The sequence below is a fragment of the Astatotilapia calliptera genome, chromosome 13, assembly GCF_964374335.1.
Source record: "Astatotilapia calliptera chromosome 13, fAstCal68.1, whole genome shotgun sequence".
NCBI classification, from domain to species: domain Eukaryota; kingdom Metazoa; phylum Chordata; class Actinopteri; order Cichliformes; family Cichlidae; genus Astatotilapia; species Astatotilapia calliptera.
Window position 1 is genome coordinate 13,428,203 of NC_137434.1, and position 27,658 is coordinate 13,455,860.

At 39.2% G+C, this 27,658-nt stretch overlaps 2 protein-coding genes across 4 annotated transcripts; both read right to left on the reverse strand.

Moving 5' to 3' along the window:
- Positions 1 to 5: 5 nt before the first annotated feature.
- LOC113035263 (FERM domain-containing protein 6) lies at positions 6 to 10,171 on the reverse strand. Of its 2 annotated transcripts, none has more exons than XM_026190712.2 (14): positions 10,157 to 10,171; positions 7,003 to 7,188; positions 6,763 to 6,853; positions 5,505 to 5,584; positions 5,295 to 5,371; positions 4,928 to 5,123; positions 4,676 to 4,831; positions 4,233 to 4,298; positions 3,727 to 3,795; positions 3,447 to 3,621; positions 2,713 to 2,997; positions 1,513 to 1,644; positions 1,334 to 1,404; positions 6 to 1,250 (listed from the first exon to the last, which is right to left on the reverse strand). In XM_026190712.2, the coding sequence occupies exons 2-14, from the start codon at positions 7,078 to 7,080 to the stop codon at positions 960 to 962; spliced, it is 1,767 nt and encodes a 588-aa protein (XP_026046497.1). In that variant the 5' UTR covers positions 7,081 to 7,188; positions 10,157 to 10,171; the 3' UTR covers positions 6 to 959. The 2 variants fall into 2 exon arrangements, with proteins under 2 accessions (XP_026046497.1, XP_026046496.1); XM_026190711.2 differs by lacking the exon at positions 10,157 to 10,171 and adding an exon at positions 9,645 to 9,803.
- A 764-nt stretch (positions 10,172 to 10,935) lies between these two features.
- fam135a (family with sequence similarity 135 member A) lies at positions 10,936 to 27,578 on the reverse strand. 2 transcript variants are annotated; one of them, XM_026190121.2, is made up of 21 exons: positions 27,269 to 27,578; positions 25,244 to 25,373; positions 22,932 to 23,011; positions 22,025 to 22,164; positions 20,939 to 21,009; positions 20,654 to 20,827; positions 20,256 to 20,382; positions 19,325 to 19,478; positions 18,672 to 18,749; positions 18,294 to 18,343; positions 17,676 to 17,834; positions 17,465 to 17,538; positions 17,155 to 17,309; positions 15,079 to 17,020; positions 14,797 to 14,957; positions 14,614 to 14,705; positions 14,436 to 14,533; positions 14,072 to 14,223; positions 13,802 to 13,912; positions 13,530 to 13,643; positions 10,936 to 12,074 (listed from the first exon to the last, which is right to left on the reverse strand). In XM_026190121.2, exons 2-21 carry the CDS (start codon positions 25,318 to 25,320, stop codon positions 11,869 to 11,871), a joined length of 4,215 nt encoding a protein of 1,404 aa, XP_026045906.1. In that variant the 5' UTR covers positions 25,321 to 25,373; positions 27,269 to 27,578; the 3' UTR covers positions 10,936 to 11,868. The 2 variants fall into 2 exon arrangements, with proteins under 2 accessions (XP_026045906.1, XP_026045907.1); XM_026190122.2 differs by lacking the exon at positions 18,672 to 18,749.
- Between the last annotated feature and the right edge of the window lie 80 nt (positions 27,579 to 27,658).

The window sequence follows — 27,658 nt, forward strand, 5'->3', positions numbered from 1 at the left end:
TTTGGTTTATTTTAAGAGCGTAAAGAATTTATTTTCCCCATTATAAAAGAAAAAAAAATAGTGCTTTCAAAAATATGACATTGACTTTATACTTGTTCATTTTACTGGCATTTAGTCAAAGTTTGTGTTTAATGACTGGGAACCTCATACAGGCTAAATACAGCAGTTCATTTGAACACAATAACAAAAAGGAAAAAAGAAAAGAGAAACAAATGCTCTTTGTTCGTGGGTTACATAATACAAAAATACTGTAGCTTCATTATACATTTATTGACAACAGTGGTTCACAAATAAAAATTTTCTATAGTAATCATCACAACAGAAGGCAAACTGATTTGGAAAGCTTTGGCTGAATACACTGAGCTGTGTAAAGAAGTTCAATTTTCCACATCAGTAGTTACAAAGCTGTAAAAGACATGGGAGTGCACACTATACAAAAGTGTGTGTTAAAGTAATAAAAAAAAATGAACAAGATAAAACAAATCAACAGAGCTCAAACATGGCTATAGATAAAATGAGTAAATTTACATACAGAGAGGAATGCAAATCATGTCTTATGGCTGTCTGATGCATAAAACAACTGCATGGCTGTAAAATTTCACCATCAAAATTTTATGCCCCTGATATAAACAGATTCTGCCACTTCAGGAAATGTTTAAACAGTGTGAAATTTACAAAAGACAAACCTGATTAGGCATTTTTCAGTTTAGAAAAGCTGAAATGTAATAAAAAAGTGCAAGTAATATATATACAAAATATACAACATTAATAAATATGAACTGCTTACTACATGAAATGGTGCTGAAGTAATCCACAGCTTTTAAAAGAAGGCTAATGTGTCTGCTGTTTGAAGTATACACATCCATCTTTACAGAAAAAACACATGCTGGCAACCTGTGAATTAAGTTGCATTGTACAGAAAGAAGGAGGACAGGTATACTTGTCAGCACTTGATGTGTTCAAAATATGTATTCCATGAACTGTTCATCGCCCAACATGTCCAGGGAGAGGCAGTTGGTGGACCTGCGGCCATAGAAGATAGGATTAGGCTGGCAGTGCAAGAAGGGGTAATAGCTGTGATCAACCGTGGTCTTTGTGTTTGCTGAGGCATCTGGTAGTCCAAAGGTGTAGCTGTGAGAAGAATCAAGTGGCACTGCCATCCCCAGGGGTGCAGGAGGAGGGACGAGGCGGACATCATCTAGGCTGTGGCTGTGCCGATCCACACAAACTTGCGCTTTTGATTTCAGAACCTGAAAAAGAGTTAAGAACAAAAAGTAAGCCAATGCATGAAAGAGGCCAAGGCAACCAACCAAGGAAAGAAAATATGACCTACCTCTTTTAACATATCCTTGTTATACAATTTCCCAGCATCTTTGTCACTGTGTAGAGCACAGCCTGTGTTTTCTGTGAAACACACAGCATATGATTTAAAAACTTAGCAAACAGCATGTGAGCGGAAACAAACAAACAAACAAAAAACCCAACTGTTTGCAGGGTTTAAAATATTTATACCTGGTGAATGATTCTTTGAACAGAGTTCTCCACAATCCACTGAAACTCCTTCCAGAAGATCAGCCAGCTGGAACATCTCATCAGGATCATCTACAAGAACCTCGTCTGGACTTTGGACCCTGGTCTTGATCTCTGGACAAAAGAAAATGAGCAGGGACAAAAAAAAACAAACAAACAAAAAATTAAAAACGTTTTAGAAATTTCATAAAGGGGTGCCCATATAACTCACTGGAATATTGCCTGGGTTTGAATCTGACCCAGGTCTTTCAATGTGCATCATCTCCCCATTGTCTGACAGCTTTCCTGTACTCTCAACTGTCCTGTCCTCATAAAGGCCAAAAAGTACAGTGCTTAATTTTATGAGACCACCACCAAATGAAAGGTTTATACCACAGTTACCCTAAATTAACATTAATGTTTATTACCAAAATAAGTTCTCATCTTTCTGTAATGGTTAATCCACCAATGTGCACAAGCTCTTTAACTGAAATGACATTTTTAATGCTAAAATATTTCATTATCGTTATCCATGAATTTTCAAATTTATCCCTTCCCCCCAAAGCAGAAAAACAAAACAAAAGACAGTAAAGTACAATATATATTTTTTCATTCAGATGGTAATGCAATGCTAACATGTTTACTTGCATTACTGAAAAGGAAAATAGTTTTGTTTAATGTGTTGCCCAGACTTAAAGGAAATTTCATAAAAAAAATAAAATAAAAAAGGAAGAAAAAAACCCCTGGAAGAAGCAAAGACCCAATATTAGATAAGACATTGTAATGCTTATTAAAACACAAATAAAGCACAAGTTTTGAAATGACAATACCATATTGTTTACTGAGCAATATGTTTTGCATAGCCAACAGCCTAAGAATGTGCTGTTCAATTATCACAGTACTAGCAGCCACATTTCTCTTAGCACCATTGAAAGGCCTGACCAGATGGAAAAGAGACATCAATGATGCAAAACACATGCTTAGCCAGTTTTATGTATGCAAAGTCAACATTTAAATTTCACATTCTGTAGTCCTGTGATCCCACTACCAGCATGCATCTTTGAATGAAACACTGAGAATTGCACCATACTTAACAATGCTGCTAGATCAGGCTAGCAGACTGGAAGCATTAGTTTAATTTAGAAATATCTGCAGAGGGATGAACAGATCCTGTTTAAAGGTTTCATTTAAGAATGGCCTCACCTTCCTCTTGCCACCCTTCATCTTCTATTCGTGCTTTGCTGCTTGTATCAAATCCTGAGGTACAGGAGCTGCCTCGGCTGGCTGCTGAGCTGAAACACTTCTCAGCTTGCTGATGACCTTCGTCCCCCATGGAGACCATCTCTGCGCAGATGCTGTGTTGGCGAGCGTCCGCCTCAATTCCAGAGCTGCTAGTAGAGTGTCGGGAGAGACCGGGACTACCTTCACTGCCTTGTGGATCTAAATCCAGATCATCACTGATGTAGGACTCCCTGTAATGCTGCTTCTCTAAAAATGAAAAAATAAACAAGTTTCAGTGGGGTTTTTTTTTTAAAAACAAACAAACATCTAAACCATCTTGTTTTCAGAAATTGATATAAGTACTAAAAACCTAAGTACTAATTATTACTGTTCTATATATTATATTACTAGTACCGTAGTAGAAGCCAATAGTGACTTTATAGAAAGTTTTTGTCAGTACACACCAAACTTCAGCTATAAAATCAGAAATATAGTTATATCTAAAATACTTAAGACCCATTTAAGGAGTCACAAAAATGCAAAAATGTTTTCTAGTGAAATTGTTACAAATGTGATTACAGAACAGTTTTGTTCTTGGAACAAAGTTTAAATTTACTAACTAACATCCAGAAGCTACTATGACTACAAAGAGCCACCAGCCAAACTGTGCTCTGTTACTTTTTTCTTATCCTTTGACATGCTTTCCCCTCTCCTACCTTTGCTCTCCTCCAGCTGGTGTAGGTGTTTGAGGACAGGTTGAAGGCTGAGGTAGAGCTGATGGCTGTTGCTCAGGTGCAAGAGGAGGTGGCGAGAGCGGAAAGATGAACCAGTGTAGTAAACCAGCTTCCTGGCGGATGGCAAGCCATCTGGCTGGATCTCGAATTTCTTACCCTGAATGATATTAACACATTATACAAAGTGTAAAAAGCTAGCGCCCATTAAATAATTACCAGAATTCTACTTCTTAACAGAGAAAAATCAGCTGTATGTGCTTACCAGGAAGGTAAGACGTCCTACATTTGACCAGGGAAAGTCATATATTAGCTCAAGTATGTTGTTCACCTCCTGAGAATACATAAACACACATACACACTTCATTTACAAAACAAAAAACCCCAAAAGATTTGTGATTGTATAATCTACTTTGATGCTTTTAAAATTACAGATCAATAATCAACTGTCTTTTGGAGCCATCTGGACTCAAAAGAGGCCAAAGGCTTCTTGAGGTATGCCACGGTCTGTTGGCTTTGAAATCAGCCAGGCCTGGAGTGCTAATCCCCCCCAGATGGTCCCTGACAGACAGATCAAAGAAATGACAGTCATGGCAGGCAGCTCCTATCTCCTGATGGACTGCTGGTGGTGGCAATCCCCCCCACATTCCTCACACATCTAGTCAGAGGTTTTATAAGACTACAGATACAAAAGAGCGATTCCCTGAGCGAATTAAAATGACTTTTCGCTTACATACTGTGCACTAATAATACGCTCACACATGCACGCACCTGATAAACTTGCATTCCTCGCAGGGTCAGACCAAGCAATGCCGTTCCCCTCTCCTCCCTCTTATCCTGAAAAAACAAATGATGAGCTGTCAGAGAGGCAGTGTGTCCCAGATAACACAGCTATTTCACTGTTACGCCCTGCTCATAGTTGGCTAGAAAATATGAGTTGTTATTAGCAACAAATTGGAAGCAATAGCAGATTACGTAATGGATGGGCCAGGATTCAAAGTTTCACTCAGTGGATGAGTGCTTTTTTTATTTTTATATCTCTATCTATATCTATATATCTATCTATCTGTTTGTCCAGAAATCAAATGAAGCGAAACAAAATGTGCTGGTGTTGCATTAGTTGGGGTATTTGGGTCAGAGGGAATACATATATGTGGAATAGATTCAAAATGAGCTTTGCATATGAAAGTGAGATGATTAGATTGACTCATAACCTTTTGCAATCTGTAAAACGTGACAGGTACATCCTCCAATTGGCATGCCTCTTTGATGAAGTGGAACATTGCATCACGAGTAGACATGCCCCACAGCTCCTGGTGTACCTTTGGCCCATGGCAGTGGAGATATTTCACTCCACGTTTAGCTATAATCTGAAAAAGGGGGAAAAGAAAGAGAAACATTGGCCTCAGAGAGATGAAAAGGTAAAAAAACATTTCCTCATATTTCTGCTATGTGGTGATACCTACCCATGGGGGAAAGTACTCCTTGGGTTCAAAATAACGGGAAAGCTTTACGCCTTCCTCCAGCACTGGGTGGTCGCCAAGGTCAGCCTGCAGGGCGTAACCCGCCAGCTGGAAGTAGACCTCCTCCTGCTGACGACATTCAGAGCGTAGCACTCGCTCCCGCAAGTCAGAATAGTAAAGATGCCGTGCCTTTCGCTCACTGGGGGGGAAAAAAAAAACAAAAAAAACCAAAAAACACAGGCATCCAAAAACAAAAGGGAAAGGCAAAGTTGAGAGAAAGTAGGACAATGTTTAATGGGGAGAAATAAAGCAAAACAGAAGCATCCAAGAATTAAAAAGATGCATGTAGAATGTAAACAGGAAGACTTACCAAAAAAGTCTACCATTCTCTATGTAGTACTGCACTTTAAGGCACAGAATCAGAGGCAATGATCTCTTTTGCAATCCCTGTAAAAAGAAATATGTTGCAGTAGAGTTGTGTTTTGCTGACTTCACTTCAAATAAAAAGCTGTACCATACAGGCTTTTAAACGCCCAATTAAATGGTGTAGAGAGTGCATCAATCCCATAAACTACAATACCTTTCCTAAATCTTGGTTCCATTCCTTAGAAAAGTACTTATTGAGCTTCTCCTCCAGGTCTAAAAATATGTGCTCATTGTCTGGTATGGAAAAAAAGACAATCGGGAAACAAGGAGACAGTTAGTAACCAAACAAAACAGTAATGTAGCCAAGCGTAAAATTTACTCAACAATGGGATTCATTAGGGTGTGAGGAAAAGGCTTTTGTTCTTCTACTTTTCAATGGGGCTACAAGAAAAAAAAAAAAAACAATGCCAACATTAATGTATCCATTTTCCAACTCCAGCATCAGCAAAGCAGCACAGACTAACCACTGCTGGTAAGAGCTGTGGGATTCTTTTAAGATTGTGCAGACACTTGAAGAGACAGGTAGATGCCTTCAACAAACAGATTATATCTATATACACTGCTTTGGGTCTATCCTGCAAGCTCCCTGAATATAAGGCTGTGTTAATCACCAATTCATCATTGGGCCATAAACCTGTTGCAACCCTTTTCCAAGCACAAAGATGTCGTATTAATCTCCGTGTGGTTCTATGAGTCATACCACAGGCATTTTCAATTTGACCCAACTTATCTCTTCAGTTCACCCTTGTGTAGCCAAATCATGCCATTTCACAATTTTTTCCTTAAACCACTCATCTCATTCCCACTCTGACTCACTCTCTCTCCTTTTTACCCTTTGTTTAGGCCTTTGAGTAAGAATTGAGTAATAGTCTCCCCCTACCTTTTATTCCTCCATTCCTACCCTCCTCTTCCCATCATCAATCCATCCCTCCACAGTGAAGCGGAGGAATGCAATTGTGCATTCCAGGCTTAATGAAGTTAATATTGCAGGAATCCAGGACTAAGTGATCGCTGACCCAACACCACAAAAACAAAAGGCTGCTTGTGGTGAGCCACACAAGATTACCAAAGCATTTCAATCTATTTGTACAACAGAAACGCTGGAAAACAGAAAGTTTAGAACTTTGTTCAGCAGCTAAAGTGGATTACACCATTCAATTATGCAGACTGGGAGGGCAAAATTATTATTATTATTATTTTTTAAATTTCAGTGAAATGGCTTCCTGGTAGAAGTGTTTCCCCAACATTACGTGAAGAAGCAAAAAGAGTAACACTGAAGTAAAACATTATTGTAACCTAAACATTACCCTCTTTAAAACCCTATATGCATCTTCTATAACTACTGTGTGATCTAGTGTGAAGAGTCCTGTCAGGTTCGCAGGCGTAAGGGGTCCAGTGGGGATTTAATTTACCTTTAACTACTGTCAGGCCAAAAAAGTGAAGCTCTTTGATTCCAAGAAGCTCTGCCACATGATTCAGAACATCCTGGCCTGTGGACTTCAGCTAGAGTAGAGCAAAGAAAAAGAAAGTCTGCAGGTTTCACAAAATACAAATCTTTATCTAACCGGGGCCATCTGTAAAGTCCTCTTACTGAGCAGATCCTCTTAAGAGCACATCCAAAAAAAAAAGAAAAAAAGATATTAAACACTCACCCCGACAGTGATGTCCAGCTGTTCTTTGTTGGGGAGCAGAACACAAATAGTTCTCTCCTGCTTTAGTGATGTGGACATGATCTCTTGTGCAAGTTCGTGATATATGCTCTGTCTTTAACACTCAAGTCTTTGGGTATCTTTACTCTTCACTTTTATCTCTTCCAGGACAGTTCATCCATATTGCATCTAAAAAAAGATAGATAACAAAAGAGTAAGAAAAGTAAAGAAATGAAAAAAGAAAAACATGAGTAAACATGTAGTAAAGTGATCGGCATGAGTGTCTCATGACGTTAGTGAGAGAGAGATGGAGACGTTAGAGAGAGAGAGAGAGAGAGAGAGAGAGAGAGAGAGAGAGAGAGAGAGAGAGAGAGAGAGAGAGAGAGAGAGAGAGAGAGAGAGAGAGAGAGAGAGAGAGAGAGAGAGAGAGAGAGAGAGAGAGAGAGAGAGAGAGAGAGAGAGAGAGAGAGAGAGAGAGAGAGAGAGAGAGAGAGAGAGAGAGAGAGAGAGAGAGTGAGAGTGAGAGCATGAGTTACATTGTCTTAAAAATCATCTTCATGGAAATGTTCCACAAACGTGACAATCGTGTATGACTGAACTTGCTGATCCACTCATTTTTCGATGATCTCATAGTAACAGCTCATTCTAATTACCAGTCATTAACTGAAAGCAACCAGATAATCCTCTTGCATTTGTTCCATTCCAACAAAACGTGCTAAAAATGAATTAGAATATTGCTCATTGTGCCTTATCAAACGCTACAAATAGTCACAGTGTAGGGCACTGGACTATCAACCTGAAACATGCCCCTCTACGCTGACCCTAAGCCCCAACTGGTACGAGGCTCATCTGATTAACGTCTAAGAAGCAATTAATCAGGTTAATTACTGCCGTACGCCCACTCAGATTCCCTTAAATCCTCTGAACGATAACCAGTTTAACAGGGGGAAAAAAAAAAAAAGTAGATATATGCATCACTGAAGGAGGAGGAGGAGGAGGGGAGGGGGGGGATCTTGTGCAAATTATCTTCAGAAAAAATGGTTTCTTATGTCATACTTCTGTCTTTTACACCCTCCTTTGAGGTGTGGAAGATTGTACATTCAAAAGCACTTGATGCAATAGTGTTTATCTGTGTTAAATGACGAGAGAGAGACAAACAAAACAATTTATGAAAAAAAAGAAAAAGGTGTTGTCAGTGTACAAAACAAGTTGTGGGAACTCTTGGCTTAAAACATTTGTTGTACCACATATGATTTATGGGCATGTTCAAACACAGCCCCACTGACACCTGGGTGTCAGCGCAACAGACAAAATAAACCTGAAATACCAGTAGCTCCGACATCAGACTTACTATTGACAAAGTCAAATGAAATTCTACGTTTACACTGAAAATGTAGCGTGGAAAACAAGTACAAAAACCTCATAGACGCATGTACATTATCATGCATGCAAACATGTGTTACTTTAAAAAAAATATTATGCCTTCTGGGAGTCTTGGCTTGGAGCTAATTCACAGTAAACACACCAAATCTGATCAGCCAAATGAGCTATACCACTGCAAGCAGTACAATGCTGCTGCCATTTATGTAACAGACTATAAGTGAAACAGATGCAAGATAATTAAGCAGCCTTAAGCAATAGGAAAACACAGTTCAACATTACAGCTTGCTTTTTTGTTTAAGACAATGGAAGCAGAGGCTGCAGATCATTGCTTCACGTATGAATTTATAAGAGACGTGACGCAATCGCTCTAACAGAAATTACGCTAATCTGAATGTTTTTGCTGTTTATTTGAGCACTGGCTCCGTTTTATAGTGCATTTTCAACAGCACATACACATAAATCATTTGGAGTCTTCATATTTCATAAACATATGGTTGAAATAAGAAACAGGTGAGCAACTACCAAAATCAAGTTAAACCATACAAATGTGACCCATTTTATCTACATAACCTACACTGCGTCCTGTCAACAAAACACATTTACCATCAACCCCAAACGGTGCCACTTGAAGTCTTCAGACATCCCCCATGTTGCTGACCAATGCGGAACCTGGCATCCCATGTGAGCAACCATCTGTATGCTTTAATTCCCCTCCAAGATTGTTATAATCCCTGCGTATACTGCTGGCTGGTGGAAAAACAACATCCCCTGTGCAGTAAGCAAGCTTTCTGAAGGAGCAGGGATACTCACTGCCCGCTAAAACCACAACGCAGGGGGGGTGAGGACCCCCTTTACACGCATCCCACTTTATGAGTAGCAGTTTGGTGGGACTAGTATATATTTCTTATGACTGAAAAAGTTCTCTTTTTTCCCATAAAAAGCATAACAAAGTTCACCAACTGCTCGCTGATAATGGCATTAAAAGTTGCATCAGAAGGGTCCTCAACGCTCTCCAGGCAACTTAAAGTAGCTAGCAGTCGTTTAAATATAAACCTTGAGATGATTACACATATTTATGAGTTAGCTACAAATCAGTACAAGGCAAAAGTAGCTGACAACAAACAATTTATACCATTTACGTCTATATTTCCCTCAGAGAAAACGTGCTTTCGGCCCGATAGAGTTTTAACGCGCAACAAGTGCATCACTAATAAGTCTGGCTTTTCTTTTAGCTACTTAGGTAAAAGCGCTAAATTACTTACAATCACAGTATAAGAGATGATAGAGTTCAACTTTCAGTCGCACGGCTTCTCAAAACACATTTCTTCTGTAACCCATTTAAAAACATGACCGACGCAAGAAGCCCAAACTGCCGTTCACCTCCCTACCCATTGCGTGTTGTAGCTTCTTGAGGGCTTTGCAAAACCATCCCAAGCCTGGAACGTTTGAGCCAAACCATTTTGGATAGTTGTGGGGGTGCACAGTTGTAATCGAAATGTTTGTAAAACTTTAACTTCATATTTGATGAATATGCGAAATCTTGTCACGTTTATATTTTCTAGATAAACAAGTTTCTATACCCATATGAATCTATAACATTCCTACAGCGGGTTGCAGTTGGATACTGTTGACTAGACGGGGCAGACTCCCCTCATTTTGTTAGTGTAGTAAGACGTGCTAATTAGAGGTCCCAAGCACCGTCTTTGAAAACAGGAGCTGCACGACCTGTATATAAAACTTTGTGCAAGCCTAGGTGTTAAAACGGTTCAAATACCTTTCGTTTCTGACGTGTACTTCCACTGCTTCCTGCGAAATTAATATGTTGAGCATTAGGTGCGCCCAGAAATCACGTGACGTGAATGTGCACCATCCCGGTTAGTGAGCCGCGTTGAGTGTACCCAGGGTTTTTAAATGGGGCCCTATTTAATCAGACTGAATAGCTGATTTTACGGTTCAGGAAACTGCGGACTGAAATTAAATTGTTTAAATGATTAGAATCTACTTAACACCACTTATAACGGGTATGATACATTTTGTCTGAGACTTTCATTTTTGTAGAATAAAACTACTCTAGGAATAACAACTTGATAATAACAAAAATAACAATTGAACTCCATTAGCAAAAATTCACAACACGCCTAAACCTTCTGGGATAGTGCAAAAACCCTGCTCTCACGTCTTAAGAACAGGAGGCATTAATATTGTCACTTGTAAGTTTCAGATCAAGGCACACAACCTGTGGATCAAAACACTACACAAGAACCTCTATAGACACGTCAAACTGCGACGACACCGCCATCTGCAGGCTAATTGCTGGCACTGCATTGAATACGATCAATGAACACAATCGAAAAAGAACAAGTTGCACATAAAGGTTAAAATTAAAATAATATGCTACACAACCCTACTCTTAATCAAATTTAGCAGATAAGGATGTATTACTTACTGATTGACATTTCAGAGATTTTGCCTACATGCACCAAATGCTTAGGAGTGACAACGCTCCCAATTCCTGAAATGAACTCCAGAAAAAAAGACAAGTCGTATACATACTTCATAGTATGCATATTTAATGTTACATTATGATGATATATAAACAACTGTCCAAGAAACATTTCTCAGTTTCAACCAACATTTCCAGTTTAAACATAAATAATCACCAAATGATTAACCAAGTGCTTTCGATAAAAGGTTCATATTACCAACACGTGCGTTTCCTGAATCATGATCATTGCTTAAAACCCCGTAATCAAATGTCATGTTGTCGGCAAAGCTTTACGCTCCCAACGCCAGGCTGGGCAAATGTGCAGAATGCTGTAACTGTTAGAGACAGCATAAAGATTTCAACCAAAGCCAAGGCTGAGAAACAATCCTATTTCAAATGCAATCTTTGCCATTAAAAATGATGGAAAATTGTTGATAAAAAAAGTAACTTGTACAAATGACCATTTTCAGTACAAAAGCTTGTAAAATGTAGTTGTGGTGCAAATCAATGCAGTGTCTCTTAAATTTGGTGGAAAAAAAATCATTTGCAATGGTGAGGACAGTACGTGCAGAATTGACTTGGGTCAGCTCACCAAAACAGCCATTTCTTTTTTGTAGCAGCTACATTTCCAGTTCAGCATCTAAAATTAACTGAATAACTTGGAGTAAAACAATGTTTTAAGTAAAAACAAAGCACATAAATAACACTGAAAATATAGCATATGAGGAGGGGAAATAATTTAACCACCCCTCCAAAGAAAAAAAAAAAAGAAAAAAAGGAAGTAGTAGAAAAATAAAAATAACAAGATCCATAACCACTGATTCCAACATCATCAGACAGAAACCACAATTTTCCTTATATGAATGATAATTAAAAAAAGTTATATGCATTTAAAAACAAAGAGATAATCCAGATACTATAATCAGAATAAAATTTAGCTGCGTTGAGGTATACGCTCCACATTCCTCTTGTCCAGCCAAATGTCTGAATCTGTCGCAGTTCTACTGAAAGAACTTGAGGCCTGCAACAAGGAAGAACTTCTCCAGGAAGATCTCAGAGTCGAGGACGGCGATGTGAGCAGCCCGGCCGATAAGGGAGTTGGCTGTGTTGGGCAGGGCGTGAATGACATCATATCGCACTAGATTGCAGTCTTTGTTCTGAAGCACTGGCAGCAGCAAGTTTTCAATCATCTCAGCGTACACAGGACCTGGTGTAAGCAAGACCAAAGAGGTTGGTTATAGTCATTTACTTTTAAAAAGACAGGAGAATCATAGTGTAGAATCATACACTGCTCAAAAAAAACCCAGGAAATAAACAACAACAACAAAAAAAACAAAAAACAAACCCGGAACTTTTCAGATCACAATGGGGAAAAAAATCTTTCTGATATCTATACTGATATGGACCAGGTATTGTGAAAGGATGTCACATTATTCGATGTAAATGAAATCTGGGTTGAGTTCATGGACCCCCTGGAACTTAAACTAAAACAAACAAAACAAAACAATGCAGCAGACTAGTCTATTTGCCAGAATTTAATTAGAGCAACTCAAAAATGGTACTCAAGTAGTTTGTATTTCCCAATTATGTTGTTATTCATGTCTGGCAATGTCGAGTCGTGCTCCTATTAAGATGACAGATGATGTCCTGGGGGATCCTCTTCTAAAACTGGACCGGTGCATCCCTGAGCTCTTGGACAGTCTAAGGTGCAACCACGCAGCATCGGACATTCATCCCAGTGGCCTGCTTTAGGTATTTTGTAGGGCTCTGCCAGTGTTCATCCAGTTCCTCTTTGCACAAAGAAATAGATACAAATCCTGCTGATGGATTAAGGACCTTATAAGACCTTGTCCAGCTCTCCAAGAGTAGCCATTTCCTGGAATCTCCTCTATGCTCTCGAGACTGTGTTGGAAGAGACAGCAAACCTTCCGGCAATGGCACATATTGATGTACCTTATAAGAGGATTTGGACTAACATCTGTATCCTCATGCTACCAGTAGTGACACTGACCCTAACCAAACGCAAAAAAAAAATGGTAGGAAAAAAAAAGTCAGAAAAGAAGAGGGAAAAAAATGTCTCTCCTCATCTTTAAAATTTAAAAACACTCCCTTTTAGGGGTTGTCTCATTGTTAGCCCTCTGGGGCACCTGTTAATTTGTTGTCAACACCAAAGCAGCTGAAACTGATTAACAACCCCCCCCCCCCGCTAGTTAGCTGACCAGATCAATATCAATGCCACAGAAGTTTAAGTGACTTGATGCTCTGATTAGTGTTCCTTTAATTTTTGAGCAGTGTATAGATTAGCATTAGTTTGCCAACATCAATTAGAAATCATAATTTATTCTTTATTTCTTTATGTACAAAAAAAGACATAAAAGGAAAAAGGATGTAAAAAATTCTGAAAATGAGGAAGAAAGGAGAAATCATTTGAGAGAAAAAAAAGAAAAAAGGCCAAAAATAGTTTAGTCACTGTCTAAACACACAACCGGAACTGAAGGTCACACATTCGAGGGAAACTACACTACATGGTTGAACAATAAGTGTGCAGTGTAATTGTCTGAGCCTTTAAGTCTCAGCTTTTCAGGCTTTCTTACTTTTCTTCTGCATTTACCAGACATCTTGAACTTGCAAGTCACATAGCAAGGATCTAGTTTCAACCCACCTGTTTGTTTGTCCTTTAATGCAGTTTTGCACATTTCTATTCGAGCAGAATGATAGGGAACATAGCGATCCTGCAGTGACCCCACTAGCACCACATTCTTGAAAAACTGCAAACCTAGAAAGGTGTATGAGTATAAGGTTTATATATATATATAAATCTGATCTTCCAAATATACAAGCGAAAACACATCTGGTTTAAATTTAAAAAAATTAAATTAATTAAATTAAAAATTAATTTAAAGAGAAAAAAAAAAAAAAAAAAAAAAAGCTTACCAGATTTCTTGCTGAGCTTATAGAGGAAAGTTTGGCGAGGATCAGAGTGATCACGACATGTCAGCTGCAAAAGTGACCCAGACTTTTTCCACTTCTGCATGAACCAAAGGCCTAAAAACGAAGTTATATTAGTTATTTAACAGGATCCATCACTATGACAAAAGAGACAAAACACACACACAAAAATAAATAAACAGAAAACATCAGCTACCAATAAGCTGACTAAAATATGGAATCTCTGAAAATACAGTCAACTCTTCTGACGTTCACCTGTATTCACCAGAGCAGAGCTGTTGTATAGTGTCCCCAGGTGAGGCCCGGAAAGGGAAAGAAAAGTGTGTAGCTTGTTCAGGTAACATTTAAACCTGGGTCTGGTCAGCACTGAGCGGACTATGAGGTTTCCCAGCGAATGACCGACAAAGCTGCAAAGGATACATCGATAAAAAAATAAAAATGTAAAGACAGCAAACAACATTAAAATGGAACACTTTCACTGACATACTTTAACAGCATTAGACATGCTTTTGGAAATCAGTTAACTGAATCACCAACTTAAATCTAAGTTCAATAAAATACAAGCAATTTCTTAATAATTATGTTATGATATTAGATTTGGATTAACAGAATGCATTACCTTATCTTTGACACTGTAAGGTTGTATATCTGAATGTACTGGACTATTTCATCCAGCAGTCGGTCTGTCATTGACTCAAAGTCAGCAAAGGTGTCATTCTGCAGATAAAAATAGTATTAAATAAACAACGCAAAAAACCCCAAAAAAACATTTTCCAGGTTTATTTTCATATCTATACCTGATTCCTCTCCGACATTAGAAAGTCTATACGAGCACCAGGCAGTCCAAGCTCCAGGTAGGTCTTCACAAGTCTGAGGTCTGCACTGTTACCTGCAGCAATAAAGGGAACAAAATGCATCCATTAATTTTTTAATAAAAAAGCAAACCGATTTCAAAAGCAACTCTCAGAACTTTTTCTTACCATCCAGGCCATGGACACAGACTATGAGATGGATGCCTTCTTCACAGCTTTCATCTTCCTCCATGCTGAAATAGGGCACAGTGGATGCCAGCTCAGGCACCTCGCTGTACAAGAACCCAGGAAGCTTTAGCTGCTTCATTTCTTCCTTGGCCTTAATAAACCTGCACAAAAAAAACCCAAAAGCCACAGGTGGATGAATATTTATCTGTAACGTGTGAAATTTGACAAGTGTGTGCCTGAAGACATTAAGTGATATTTTAAAAAGAAAAAAAGATGACTCACGCTTTCATCTGTGGTGTGGGTGCGCACTCATACCACTGCAAGCTTGAAGAAAGGGAAGTGGCTGAATAAGGAGGTCTTCCGAAGCTATATCCAACACTGCTGGCGGTTATGTTTGAGCAGATCGGAGCTTTTGATAAATCTTTTGTTTCATGGAGGTAGCCAATGCCAAGTTGTTCAAATGAAAGATTTGTCTCTTGAGCAGCTGCATCCCCAACCTGCTCATCATCAGCAACACCATTCACAAAAGCGTAGCCGTCACCTTCCTCATAGTAACCATTCTCTATCATCTCATGCTCCGTCTCATCCTCATCTTCCTCAACCTGTGGTCCTGCCTGAATTCCCAGTGTGATAGCAGATGTTTCTATAGGGCTGATCTCAGACACATCTGTGCTAGAGCATGAGCCGAAGTAGTTTTCAACCATTCCACGTTTTACCAGGTCAGTGCTACTGGTGGTGGCAGAGTTACTGGAAGGGCAGGCTGTATGAGGTTCACTACGGGACTCCTTATATCCAGAGCTGGCTGCTTCCTGTAGTCCCAAGTCAGAAATACATATTAATTTGGGGTCTGTTTCCAAATCCAAAGAAGGCTTTCCAAGTTGGGAATCCCCTGTAACAGTGTCAGGTTTGCAGGCAGCATCAGGCCGTCCGCTGATATCTCCAGAAAAGACTAAACTCTGCTCCTGCACCAAGATGCTCGATTTCCTGCCACGGACTTCAGTTCCACTGGAGGCCCTAGAGGAGCCTTCACCTTCATCATCTGAAGGCAAGGAGTTGATGGAAGTGAGAGATGACTGGACTCCACTGACAGCGCTGATGCTTTCTGGGTACAGAATTTCTCCAGCCCCTCCAGGCTTCTGCACTGTGCTATGCTGAACAGGTCGTGGTGCAGAACTCTGGAGGGCCCTCTCAGGCTGTGGGGCCACAGCAACACCTGATTCCCCAACACATACGCCAGCACAGGTGTTTTGTCCTAGAACAAGCTGAGTGGCAAAGGAGCTGGGCTCACTTTCAATGCCTGAGTCTGAGAGGCGAGATGAAGCACTGGGGGCTCCTCCGTCTGTTAGTCGGATACAATCACTCTTTACCTGTACTGAGACTACACAGGACTGGCTGCGCTGCGCTGTCTCTTTACTTGGCCTTTCAAATACAGATTCCACAAAAGACTGTTGTGAGTAACAGAGGTCTGTCTGGGTAATCTCAGGAATATTACTGTTGACTCTTCCTTCAGCCTGACATGGTAGAGCCATTACTTTATCATGTTGGTATGGGTCCTTGTTACTTCCTTCCACCTCATTTTGTTTTAGTCCAGCAGACCATTGTGGCATCTTTTGGCCACTGTGGTCTTGCTTGTCTTTTGGAATCGGTTGGTTACATGTAGCAACAGCCCCAGTACCCGCCTGGGGATTACTCTGAGTGTCCAAGATTGTAGGATTTGTAAAAATACCTTTCTGACAAGCAGCATTAGTTACATTATTGTCCACAACAGCATCATCAGCACGGTTTCCAGAATGTACTGATGTGACAACAGAGTCGAAAACAGAACTGGCATTAGTCCTTAAATGACTAGTTGTGTCCCCCAGTAAAGTACCTTGTTCCTCAGCTTGGTTAAGGGCAACTTCCCCTTCTTTGTACTTTGAGCTGCTGGCACCATAGGGAGCTTTGAGGTTCTTATAGCCCACCAAAACCACAGAGTCTTTAGAGCCTTGTCTAATCAGCTTCTTAGAGTTTTCAGCCTTTGAATTTTTCTTCAGTTTGACTGACTTGCCTTTGGACTTAGGTGGTGGATCACAGTTGTCAGGCCAGGGGTTATCCACAGGGGCACATCGTGACTCAGGTATTGGGCTGGCTGCTGCACTGAGGTCCTTTGCATTAGGCTTGTCTGTTTTAGCAGAAGCTGAGCCAGTCCTTGTATTGTGCATGCCCAGCCAGGGTCCATCCCGATCTTCAAGATTCAACCAAGTTAAACCAAAAAACAACAAAAAAAAGCCCCAAAAGGACACAAAACAAAAATATAAATATATTTAAAAATCAGAAACATACCTAATTAAACAAAATAATCAAAACAATTTTACTGACCTTCAGTGATAGAGTCCAGGTATCTATCCTCAAAGATGATTGGTAGTGAGCTAACATCACCATCCAGGTCAGCACATTCCACTGGAAGTGGAGGCAAAGACAAGAAGTAGCTGGAGCTTTTGACTGCATTAGTCATCTGTTGGTGACTGTGAGCACTGAAGGAGGGAGCAGAAAGAAAAAGAAAAAAAAAAGCAGACAACAACTCAAATAGAGAAAAGTTATAGTATGTCAGGCAAGTAAGTACTGGTCCAGGCCTGATAAAAGGAATGCTACATTTCACAATCAAGGCACGCATGCCAACTTGACTTACTGTAACTCCTGATATGCCAGTGCGGATTGTCTTGGATGTTCAAGACAAAAGAAAGCCTCAGCAAACCGCCTGACCTGTAATAACAGTATAAAATAAGAATTCAGTCTATACTGTGGAGGTAAGAGAATAGTTCTGGATCAAAACAGTAAAGATTATCACCACTAGCAGATATCTAGCAAAATGTTTAGTAGGTTTAAAAAGTTGAACTCACTCTTAGTGTATGATGCTCCACAGCTAGTATGGCTGCAACATGCTCCTGCAGGGACACAACCTCTAGGAATTGTCCCCAGAGAGCCATGAGCAGAGAGCAGAGTTGAGCCAGGTTCATATTAACTAGTTCTGCCAGCTCATCAGGTGACTCTGCTTTTTGCTATAAGTACAAACATACAAGTCAACCATCAGGGGGCTCAAGTTAGCAATAAACTAAAAGCAAGTTTCAAAATGTACAATCACAATATACTCAAAAAGCTCACAAAACGTACAAAACATGCTCTATTACTTTTAATGCAGAGAGGGCACAACTATCTGGGCCGGATTTGAGGGAGCAAACTGCAAAAGACTGGTTATCTGATCTACATAAATATGAAATACTTTCAGTTTCAAATGCTATTCAATCAACTCAGAAGCAACACAATGCCTGCTCACAAATGCCACAGACGCAATGGTATCTTAATAATTTGCTGACACACCTTGAGCCATTTGGTATAACAAAAGATTCCCATCCTACAGCAAATAAAGCTTTCTATGCAACCCCCCCCCCCCCAAAAAAAAAAAACCCCACAAAAAAACAAAATACCCCACACACACAACAGAAATGAACAGGCCTTACCTTGACTTGTTCACATAACTCAGTCAGACGGGCCTCTAAGTCAAGTTGTTCTGAGGAAGCAAATTCAACAAGTTATTTAATCATACAGAAATCTTCTGACCTTGTAATCCGACCACATTAAGAAAGTTTTATCAGAGAAAAGTATAAGAAAGTATTTTTAAATGTGTTATGAAACTCTTCGTCCAAAGCCTGGTTATTAAGGTGGAAAGAAAGGATGAGTATACAGAAATTAAAAAGGTTACAGTAGCTTATTTTGCTTCTAAAGAGTGGGTTATACAGAGGCCATGGTGTTTTCAACAAGGAGGAAAGTGAAGTGAAAAGAAAAAAAAAAGCGGGAAAAAAGCAAGCGGAGTTGAGGTACAGTACTTTGGGACATACCTATGTAGACGTGCCTTTGACTTCGGGGATAGGGTCTTCTGAGTACTCGCTCATAAAGGACTTGCATGCTGGGCTTGGCTAGTAAAATTGCACATATAGTCATGTTTAACCTTTTTCATTATTTTTTCCCCTAGGATGGGTTACTATCTGCCAGTTGTGTGGATTGGGTTTCCCAAGCCATAATTACAACAGTGAGTTGTGTCTGGCTTTAATCTACTGGTTACCAGACTTCCCTACTGGAAGCAAGTGTTGTAAGTATAATGAACTAAGATCACCTGATTAGATCTCTAAAACAACTCAGTAAGCTGCTTGTGCAGTCAGTTTAAAGGGCTTAATGTGATAATGTGTAAGGATCAAGTGAAATGATATGGCCTCACAATAAATTTGGACACAGCAAACACAAAAGAAAAACAAAACAATGACAGTCCACTGATTGCAAAAACAATGATTAAGAAGCTATAAGTATTATATTTAATTGTGCGTAACTCTGAGAAAATGTTTTTTTTTCCCTCAGAGGCTATAAGTTTAAAAAGAGTGCAAAAATAAATATAAATTCTTATTTAATTAAGTCTTGTATTTAGGGATAATGCATTGTTTTACAGCTTGCAGTAACAACACTGTTGATGCTGATATTAATGCACAATGCTGCATACCTAATTCCATACGATGAGAGGAGGGCAGGTCCTTAGTAATGGAGGTGAAGTAACCAAAGAGGCCCTGGTAGGCTATTAGGAGATTGGAGCAAAGGTTATGGTGCAGAGTGAAGGCATGCTGCAGACACTGGTCAGATACCAAGAATGTCCTGCCCTGAGGAACAAAAATGGGAAAGAAAATGCTATAAAAAAAACAAAAAAACAACAACTCTGTGAACATTATTATTACCTTAACATTGTAGATAATTCGCTCATTAGCCACTGCCAAAACAGAAACTCTTGGACATAGGGGGGAAAAATATACATTTGTTGCCTCTATTTCAAGTTTTACTACTCAAAAAAGTGCCCATGAAGAGAATTTAGAGGCACCTGTTTTTAGGGTTGGTAGAGCATTTGACTGATGTATAACATCCTCAAAGAATTATTCTAGAAAGAAAATGATTTAAAAATGCCTCATTACTCTGGTGTTACAGTACCTCCACAGAGCACTATGAATCATAACAGATTATTCTGAGTTACTTCCAGGCATTTGTTTTCCTTATAATAGTTACTTTACAGTGGCTGCTGTACACCTTGTTGTCAAATGTGTCGATGGGTTATCCCCATGCTGCATATTAGTGGAGTGATGAGGGGAACTGCAAGTGTAGACTGATGTGTAGAGCTGTGAAATTCACCACTGTGTCAACATAATAATCAAAGTCTACATTTTCTTCCTTATAAGAATATAACTAGGGTTCCACAACATATTGCACACTGAGTACTAGATTGCAGTCATTTTTTACTTCACTTAATGCAGTCTTTGTACTATTTGTGGAACAACACAATACAAAAAAAAGGCATCTTTTAGATCAACTCTGAGGTGCACAATCATCTACAAATAAAGCAAATATTTCCAGATACATTTGGTTTGCTATAAGACAAGACCACTTACATCTGGCGATACTTGCTTGACATAAGTGCTGCCAAACACGACATTCTCCAGAGGTGGGATGACTGAGTCTTTGCTCTGTGCTGGAGCATTGCGGTTAAGCCATGTAGATTTGACGGGTCGAGGTAAACTAGGAAAAGAGACGCTGAAGTCAAACTCATGCAGTCACCACAAGATTTTAGTAAGCTTTTGACTACTTTATATTTAATTCTAACCCAAAGTCATAAGTTATCTTAACTGCTTCAAACAGACAATCTTGTGGCATGTTTAAAAACAATTTTAAAAAGGCATTATGTTGAAGTTTGCTGCATACAGCAAAGCCAAATGACATCATAAAATCATGTAAGAGCTTCAAGAGCTGTGCTTGAATTTTCAGTAAGGTAAATCACCCCTTGTCTGACCTGATAAGGGGCTGATGTAGTGCCACAAGGGAGGCATGGATGGCTACCGAGATGACAGACAGGTGGAAGTAGTCAAACATGACATTGATGTGTTGGTGGATGCCTCGCTGAAGGCTAAAGTGCAAACGAAGTGTGCGACCACTGATATTCTGTAGAGAGTTTGGATCATCTGGCCTGCATAAATTATATAATAAAGAACCTTAGAAGTGCCTTATTTGCATAAGAGATGCAAATGTCAAAATTATAAAACACTGTATAATGCACACGAAATATTTCAACACCTACGTGTAATCACCATCTGTGAAATATAAATCCAAGAAGAGCTGGAAATCCATATCATTGAGGGACTCTTCTACCTGAAGAGAATGAAAAACAGTAATTGGTGGTTAAATAGTGAACTTCAAAGCCTGCGTGCAAAAAGCAACATGTGCCGGGCTGATTTGAAGCTACCAAGATGTTTTTTTGTAATTTGATGGTATCAACTCTAATAAGTCTAATACATTTTGAAACCGTTTGTTTGTTTGACCTATGCCCCAAGAGCACACCAGGTGTCAAAACAGTTTCTGCTGTTCTAACAGAATGCACTAAACTCCACATATCTGTTTATTCACTGGAAAAGCAAAGTGGCACAAATAAGTTAGAAGCAATTTCAGAGAAGACATTCATTCTGACAGCTGCACTGCTTTGGGTGAGTAAGAAAGAAAAATCTCTTTGTCTCCATTTCTGTGATATTCTGCAGACGCATCATGCTCATACTGTACTGCTTTTGGCTGAAGGCAGCATCTGGACTTCCAAATTGTGCTCCTGTGTCTGAAGGAGGAATTACCCAGCATTTCTACCAAAAACATGTTCCACACTAACTCTTTAGATTTTACTTTATAGTTAGGACAATGAGTCTATGATTCCTAATATGACAAAAATGTTTTTGCCCGTTAAGACAATTTCTTTAATATAAATGCATATTAAATTAACAAGACAAAATTGACAAAATTTGTTAAAAATGTTTTATTACAACCTCTTTGCATGTTTGTTGCACATTTATTTTGATTTTCCTCTCTGCAGGGAGGGAAAAAAAGAAGAAAGAAATCTTACTCAACATCCACATTTCAGCTGCTTTTTTCCCCCCTTTCCTGAAACACAGAATAGGGAAGCGCAACTCCAGATGGTAGATGTTTGTATGGAGGACTCGCTCTCAGTTTCATAAACCACAGACACAACAGTATCCGATACAGAAAAACAAGAAACCTTTAACGCCGACTATATTTAGCTGTGCAACAGCCGGTTCTGCTTCATGTGACGTATTGGCAAATACACTGTAATAAATAAATGCCTTGTATAAGTAAAAACAACATATTTATTTTCTAAACGTACCCTCTTTTCATCAAGCAGCATCATCACTTTGAAGAGCAGGACATCATTGACAACAACCTCTTCATTTTTATACAGGATCTGGAACGTTTTGCTGCAGATGACGTCATCTTGGACTGATGCAGGAAACGCCAGATCAGAGCCTAGACAAAACTATGATGATTAATTGCGGGTCCATGAAAAATTATCATTAAAGAATTATAACCTATCCTGCCCTAACATTACTATTTCTAAAGATAATAGTGTTTCTATTATCGTTAGAAACACTAACACCATGCATGTAATGGTATCTCTACAATCTACATTGTAAATTATGTCACAAGATATATCTTATGTCTGTAGTTGCAGTGGCAGATTTGGTCCTAACAACAATTTTACAAAATAAAGATAAAACTGAAATCAAAACACCTATCCCCTACCGAGGACCCTATATGTCTGACACAAATGTTTTGTATTAAACAACAGTTACATTTTCTAAGGCAGATAAACAAAACCTTAGATAAACACTGAGAATAAAAATGGTATAACATACACCAAGTCTACCTGACTTTTTAGCAAAAGTTAATCAACATCACCTATACAGTTACAGGTATAAATCGAGCCCTCTGATATGAAAATTAGCCATGTACTACTTAATGCATACTGCAGGCTACCAAAGCCTTATTTAATGGCTTTAATTAGGAAAAATCTGAGAACAGTCACTGCTTCGGGTTTACCAATATTAATGCAACTTTTGAATACATATTTTAGTTACTATATCAAATTAGGCAAATGTATTAATAAAATATTGCCTTTTCATGACAGAGACATTACAGACCACATTTTGCTTCCCAATCAATCACACTTTGTCTTTAGTATTCTGCATGATGTTATCATTCATCATTTACATACCACATTTTAAAGAACTTACCTCCTGGGTGAAGTAGACTGGCCTCAACCTTGTGTGGGACGCGGGGTGGCACCTTAAGACTGGCACGCAGCTGGTAGAACCTGTAAATACATAGAAATCTTTTACCTCTTTCCCTGATAAAGATGACATTTGACAACCTCCCCTGCACACGACAAGTTTTGATAGCCTTGCTGCACAGGCAGAGACCACCTTCATTAACGTCTGATGAACACCCAGACATTTTATTCTATAAGCAGGCCGGAAATATAACAACGACTGCTCAGTTCAGCAAAAACGATTCAGGTTTTTAAACCTTTAAAAGCCCACTAGTAGTAAAGAGCTAAAATGAAGACATCCATGAAAGACAGCTCTACGTGCTTGGTGAACATTATTAGACACGCTGTAAAAGGGGAACAAACCGCACAGGTTAGCTACAAGTGCTTCAACTTGTAAAAGGACACTTCACCTCTAATAAATGAATAATGAGCACTTTCTTTTGCAGTCACTCATGTAGTAAACCTAGGCTCTTAAAGCACTGATGAGTCAGGAGCTTTGGGCAGGAGTTTTATCTCAGCACTGGGACATATCATTACAGTGCTGTTATAAAAAATAATTTCCAGATGTTAAAGATCAAAACTGCAGCTTAAAAAACACAAGTCACTTTTCTTCCTTCCTTATGCTTCCATTAAACGTTGCACAGCGCTGGACGTGTACAAAAAGAAAAGAATGTCTGCATGGGGTGTATTATTCCAAACTGGCAGGATGACGGAAACTTTGGACACCATCCTGCCCAGAGCCACGAGGAATTGTATTAGGGACCAGGAAGTAACAGCTCAAGTCAAAGGGGAAAGTCGGACTGAAGCTTCCAAATGAAGACAATAAAAGCCAGTAAGTGGTTTATTTAGAGCAATATGTGCTATGCTGCTAAGTGAGCTCAGCCCATAAAAATGATAAATGTATCTCTTAAATCTGACATGATGACCTCAAGCTCTGCCTTTACATTACTACTTAGATCCAGTCTGGCACATACATAGTATGCTGTAGTTAAAACAATATATTCAACCAAAAATATACAATCACCAATTTCTAGAGACACCAAATATTGGTATTTTAATAAATACATTAAAATACTTTGGGGATATTATGAATAAGAGGGCTCATCTAATGCACCACCATCCCGACATAACTTTAAACTGGGAAAAAAAAAATCCTCCAACACTGGACACAAAGCTTGACGAAGCTACGTCCTAATTCAGAGCAAGCAGTGGCGCAGTCACACGAGTAATAATAGGACAGCAATCCCCTTGAATGCCCCCCCAAAAAAGTGGCTGCCTGGTTATTGATTCTTTTCCCCTCCACATTTTGTGCCAGATTAATAAGTAACATATGTTACTGAAATACTCATAGTATAATCACGTATACTGTGACTTTGCATAACTGTAAAATGTTAAAGTTGTAATAATATCATATTGTGGGGCGATTCCCACCTCTAATTAATTTGGTTTCTAAAATTATCACCAAATACAGCCAAGTAGCCGACCTGTGCCAGATCAAATGTTATTCTGCTGTACCACAGTCAGTTATCTTTTACAAAATTTAAGCACATTTGCAAAAACAACTTTATCTGTTTTTGTTTATTCAAGTTATTTTTGATTGTTATTCACAGCATGCTATATTTAGGCATCCTAAAGCATCAATGCTCATGCTTCAATTAACGGTAGATCATTTAACTATTTTACCACGCCAGCGGCAATATGATAATCAAGATGCAAATTCAAATTTAATGAGTCAGAAAAGAGGAACTCCTCCATATTTGTATTCACATGGTATACTTCACTGCATGACTTCAAAAGTTACTCAACTTCTTTACTGAGTACTTTTTACAAACTGTAAAAATTACAGTTTAAATACATTTACAGTATGGTCTTTATCTCCATTATCACTGTGGTGTAATAACAACAATTATCAAAACAAAGCGGTAGATTTACATATCTGAAAAAGTATAGTCAAGTACTGATTTGCATATTCTGTACTGTCTGTACAAGAGCATTTGTGAGTGCCCTGAAGGTCTGAACAACATTGCCAAGTGTCCTACATTGGCTGGGACACTCAGAGAACACTTCCTGATCCTCTCTAATGCAAACTGCAAGACAAAGCTTGTTCGGGTTTCTTCAAAAACATTCCAGCACAGTTGAACAATATTTAGCATAGCACATTGTAAAAGTAGATAAATATATTCTGGGGAAATCCATGTCATGGATAAAATCCATCTTAGACTCATGCCAGGAAGAAAACATGGAATTACTTTTCCCAAACACTCAGACAAAACTCACCCTCTCTGGAACAGGTCCACATTGTAAAACTTGTGGAGCTCCACAGAGAACTCCACTGTGGCCTGGACTTCAGTCATCTTGGTCTCTACAGGCAGAGGTGCCTTACATCATCTGGGATACACCTGTAGGCCTGCAGGCAAAAGTAATCAAATTAGTCATTTCAGTTCCAGCAATCAGGTTATTGCAAAACCTTTACACTTGAAAATGCAGTATTTAAACTGAGTTAAACTGAATGAGAACTTCTAAAAAGCTGTAAAACGACTCACCTAGGTTTACAAAAAGAAACCCAAGTCAAATCAGTTAAAAGAAAACATCACCAGCAGTCACAAGAGTGAGTTTAAGAATATATAACAGTTGGGTTCATTTTTAGAGAAGTTATTAGGGCATAAGGTCTAAATTTGGCACACGAGGCATGCCGTCCTCTGGGCCTAATTAGTTAACAGCCCATAACAATTATAGAATTGATATGACAGGATAAGAGAAAATACTATTAATAACATTGCACAAAATAGCCCTGAAATACAATATTACCAAATGGTAGTGTTAGAAATACACACAGACCTACTTTAGACCTTATGTAAGACAAGGGTGTATAGTATTTCTGGCCGTAGCCGAGACAAAATAAAGCTGGCAAAAACAATCATGCAGACGCTTGCTAAATTAGTCATATATTAAATTAATAAATCATCCACTGGGAGATATAATAGCTGTTCATGCCAGTGAAAAGAAATGAGCTACAAAAGACCACCATGAACTTGATCGGGTTAACACAGATGCCTGACAAGATCCAAGGTTAATATCCCTTTCTGAATTCTGTTGCTTTAAAAACACAAAACAACAACAAAAAAAAAACCCTCCTGCAAATTAACTGGGCACAACACAGAGGACATACAAGGACACCGTCGGGTAAATTTGCCTTTGTGGTCATGTTTGTTTTGGGTATCAATTCCCTTTGCAAGCCTAGCATAAATACTTTATGGTCATACTGAGTTTGCAAGTCAACTGATTAACTAGTTTGTATGAATCGAGCAGCCAAATGCAATTCATACCAGACTAAATTAGATCAAATCAGTGACTGCAGCTTTTGTTAAGCTTTTGGTAACTAAGCTGCAAGACCTATAATAATGTGATGGAAAACTTGACATCGTTACCCTGTCAAACAGTTCCCCGCTGTGTAAATGTTTCAGTACACTTTGATAACATTATGGATTTATGATGCACTGAAAGTTTGGTATTGAGATTGTAGCAGCAACTGGTCTATCAGGTTTAGTCTTTAGACAAAAGCCCATCTCCGACAAGGTATGTAAGCAAAAGTTATATACGTGGAGAATACAAAAGATTAAGTAAGGCGTTGACCGAAATCCTGAAGCATTGCTGTCAATACACCAAACAACCTGCCAGTGCGAGCTGTATCCACTGAAACGTTTGTTCAAACGTAACAATAACACAAAACTGTCACAAAAAACACACCACCAAAACAAAATTACATATTTCCCCGACCAACAACCCGGCGATTGGTGATAAGACGATGTCTCCGGCACTTAAGAAAATGTAAGACACCTCAGGGAAAGTAAAATCTAAACATCTAGTTCTGTTAAAATATACATGACAAGGCCTTAAGACGTCGGTCGGCTCGATGGTTTCTTCTAGAGCCAACAGCTAAAACCCCAAACCAATACAGACAAGGAAATAAACAGCTGTTTAAGTTGTAACTTAGCTTTAGGATTTAGATGCTATAACTAGAAGGAGTGAGGCAGCAAAGGTCTCTAGCTGAAGGGTAGAATCTTTGCAAGGATTTCATTTCGGTTACAGGTGGGAAGCTAACGAAACATATTTTCCCCCAAAAGGATCAGAAAATGTTAGGAAAAAAATCGGCAAAGACAATACACTTTAACAGACCACCCCCCTGAAAACAGTCTCCCTTGACAGTGCCTTAGCTAACGGTAACACTTAGCAGGGCTAGCCACCCACTGAACAGTTGCCACCGGGTAACATTAGCTGCGCAGTCAAGCTAACGCTACTCACCATTTCGCTGGGAAGCTAACATTAGCCGGCTAACCAACGTTAGCTCAAATTTCAGTCCTCTCGCCGTCCTCTCACAGTGAAGTGCGGACTGAAAACAATGCCCCGCTGACTGGTTCTCCTCCCGGCCCGGTCAGCTTCATAGAAAAATTGGCGTTAGAATGTTACACAGCGTCACTCGTCCATGTAGTTATGTCTGTGAGCAGTGTTTGCTAAGCAGGGAGCTAACTGTGCTCAATCTGAAGAGCTGACAGCAGACGCTGCTCTAGCTGTACGCCTCTCAACTGCGCGTAGCTGCACATACCGGAGACGCAGCTGACATGCAAAACTACTACCGTTAAATGGAACATCGCAAAGTTCAACAAGCACACAATAATAATAATTAAAATAAGA

Bases quoted from the DNA above. Each gene is read 5' to 3' on its own strand.
- fam135a (XM_026190121.2), bottom strand. From the start codon at position 25,320: ATGACTGAAGTCCAGGCCACAGTGGAGTTCTCTGTGGAGCTCCACAAG. The intron at 18,344-18,671 runs GTATGTCCCAAA...TTGCTTCCTCAG, and splicing joins TCAAAGGCACGTCTACATAG to AACAACTTGACTTAGAGGCC. The intron at 14,958-15,078 runs GTGAGTCATCTT...TTTTTTGTGCAG, and splicing joins CCCACACCACAGATGAAAGC to GTTTATTAAGGCCAAGGAAG.
- LOC113035263 (XM_026190712.2), bottom strand. From the start codon at position 7,080: ATGTCCACATCACTAAAGCAGGAGAGAACTATTTGTGTTCTGCTCCCC. The intron at 1,645-2,712 runs GTGAGGCCATTC...TCTTTTGTCCAG, and splicing joins TGAAGGGTGGCAAGAGGAAG to AGATCAAGACCAGGGTCCAA. The intron at 1,405-1,512 runs GTATAAATATTT...TGTGTTTCACAG, and splicing joins TTCAAAGAATCATTCACCAG to AAAACACAGGCTGTGCTCTA.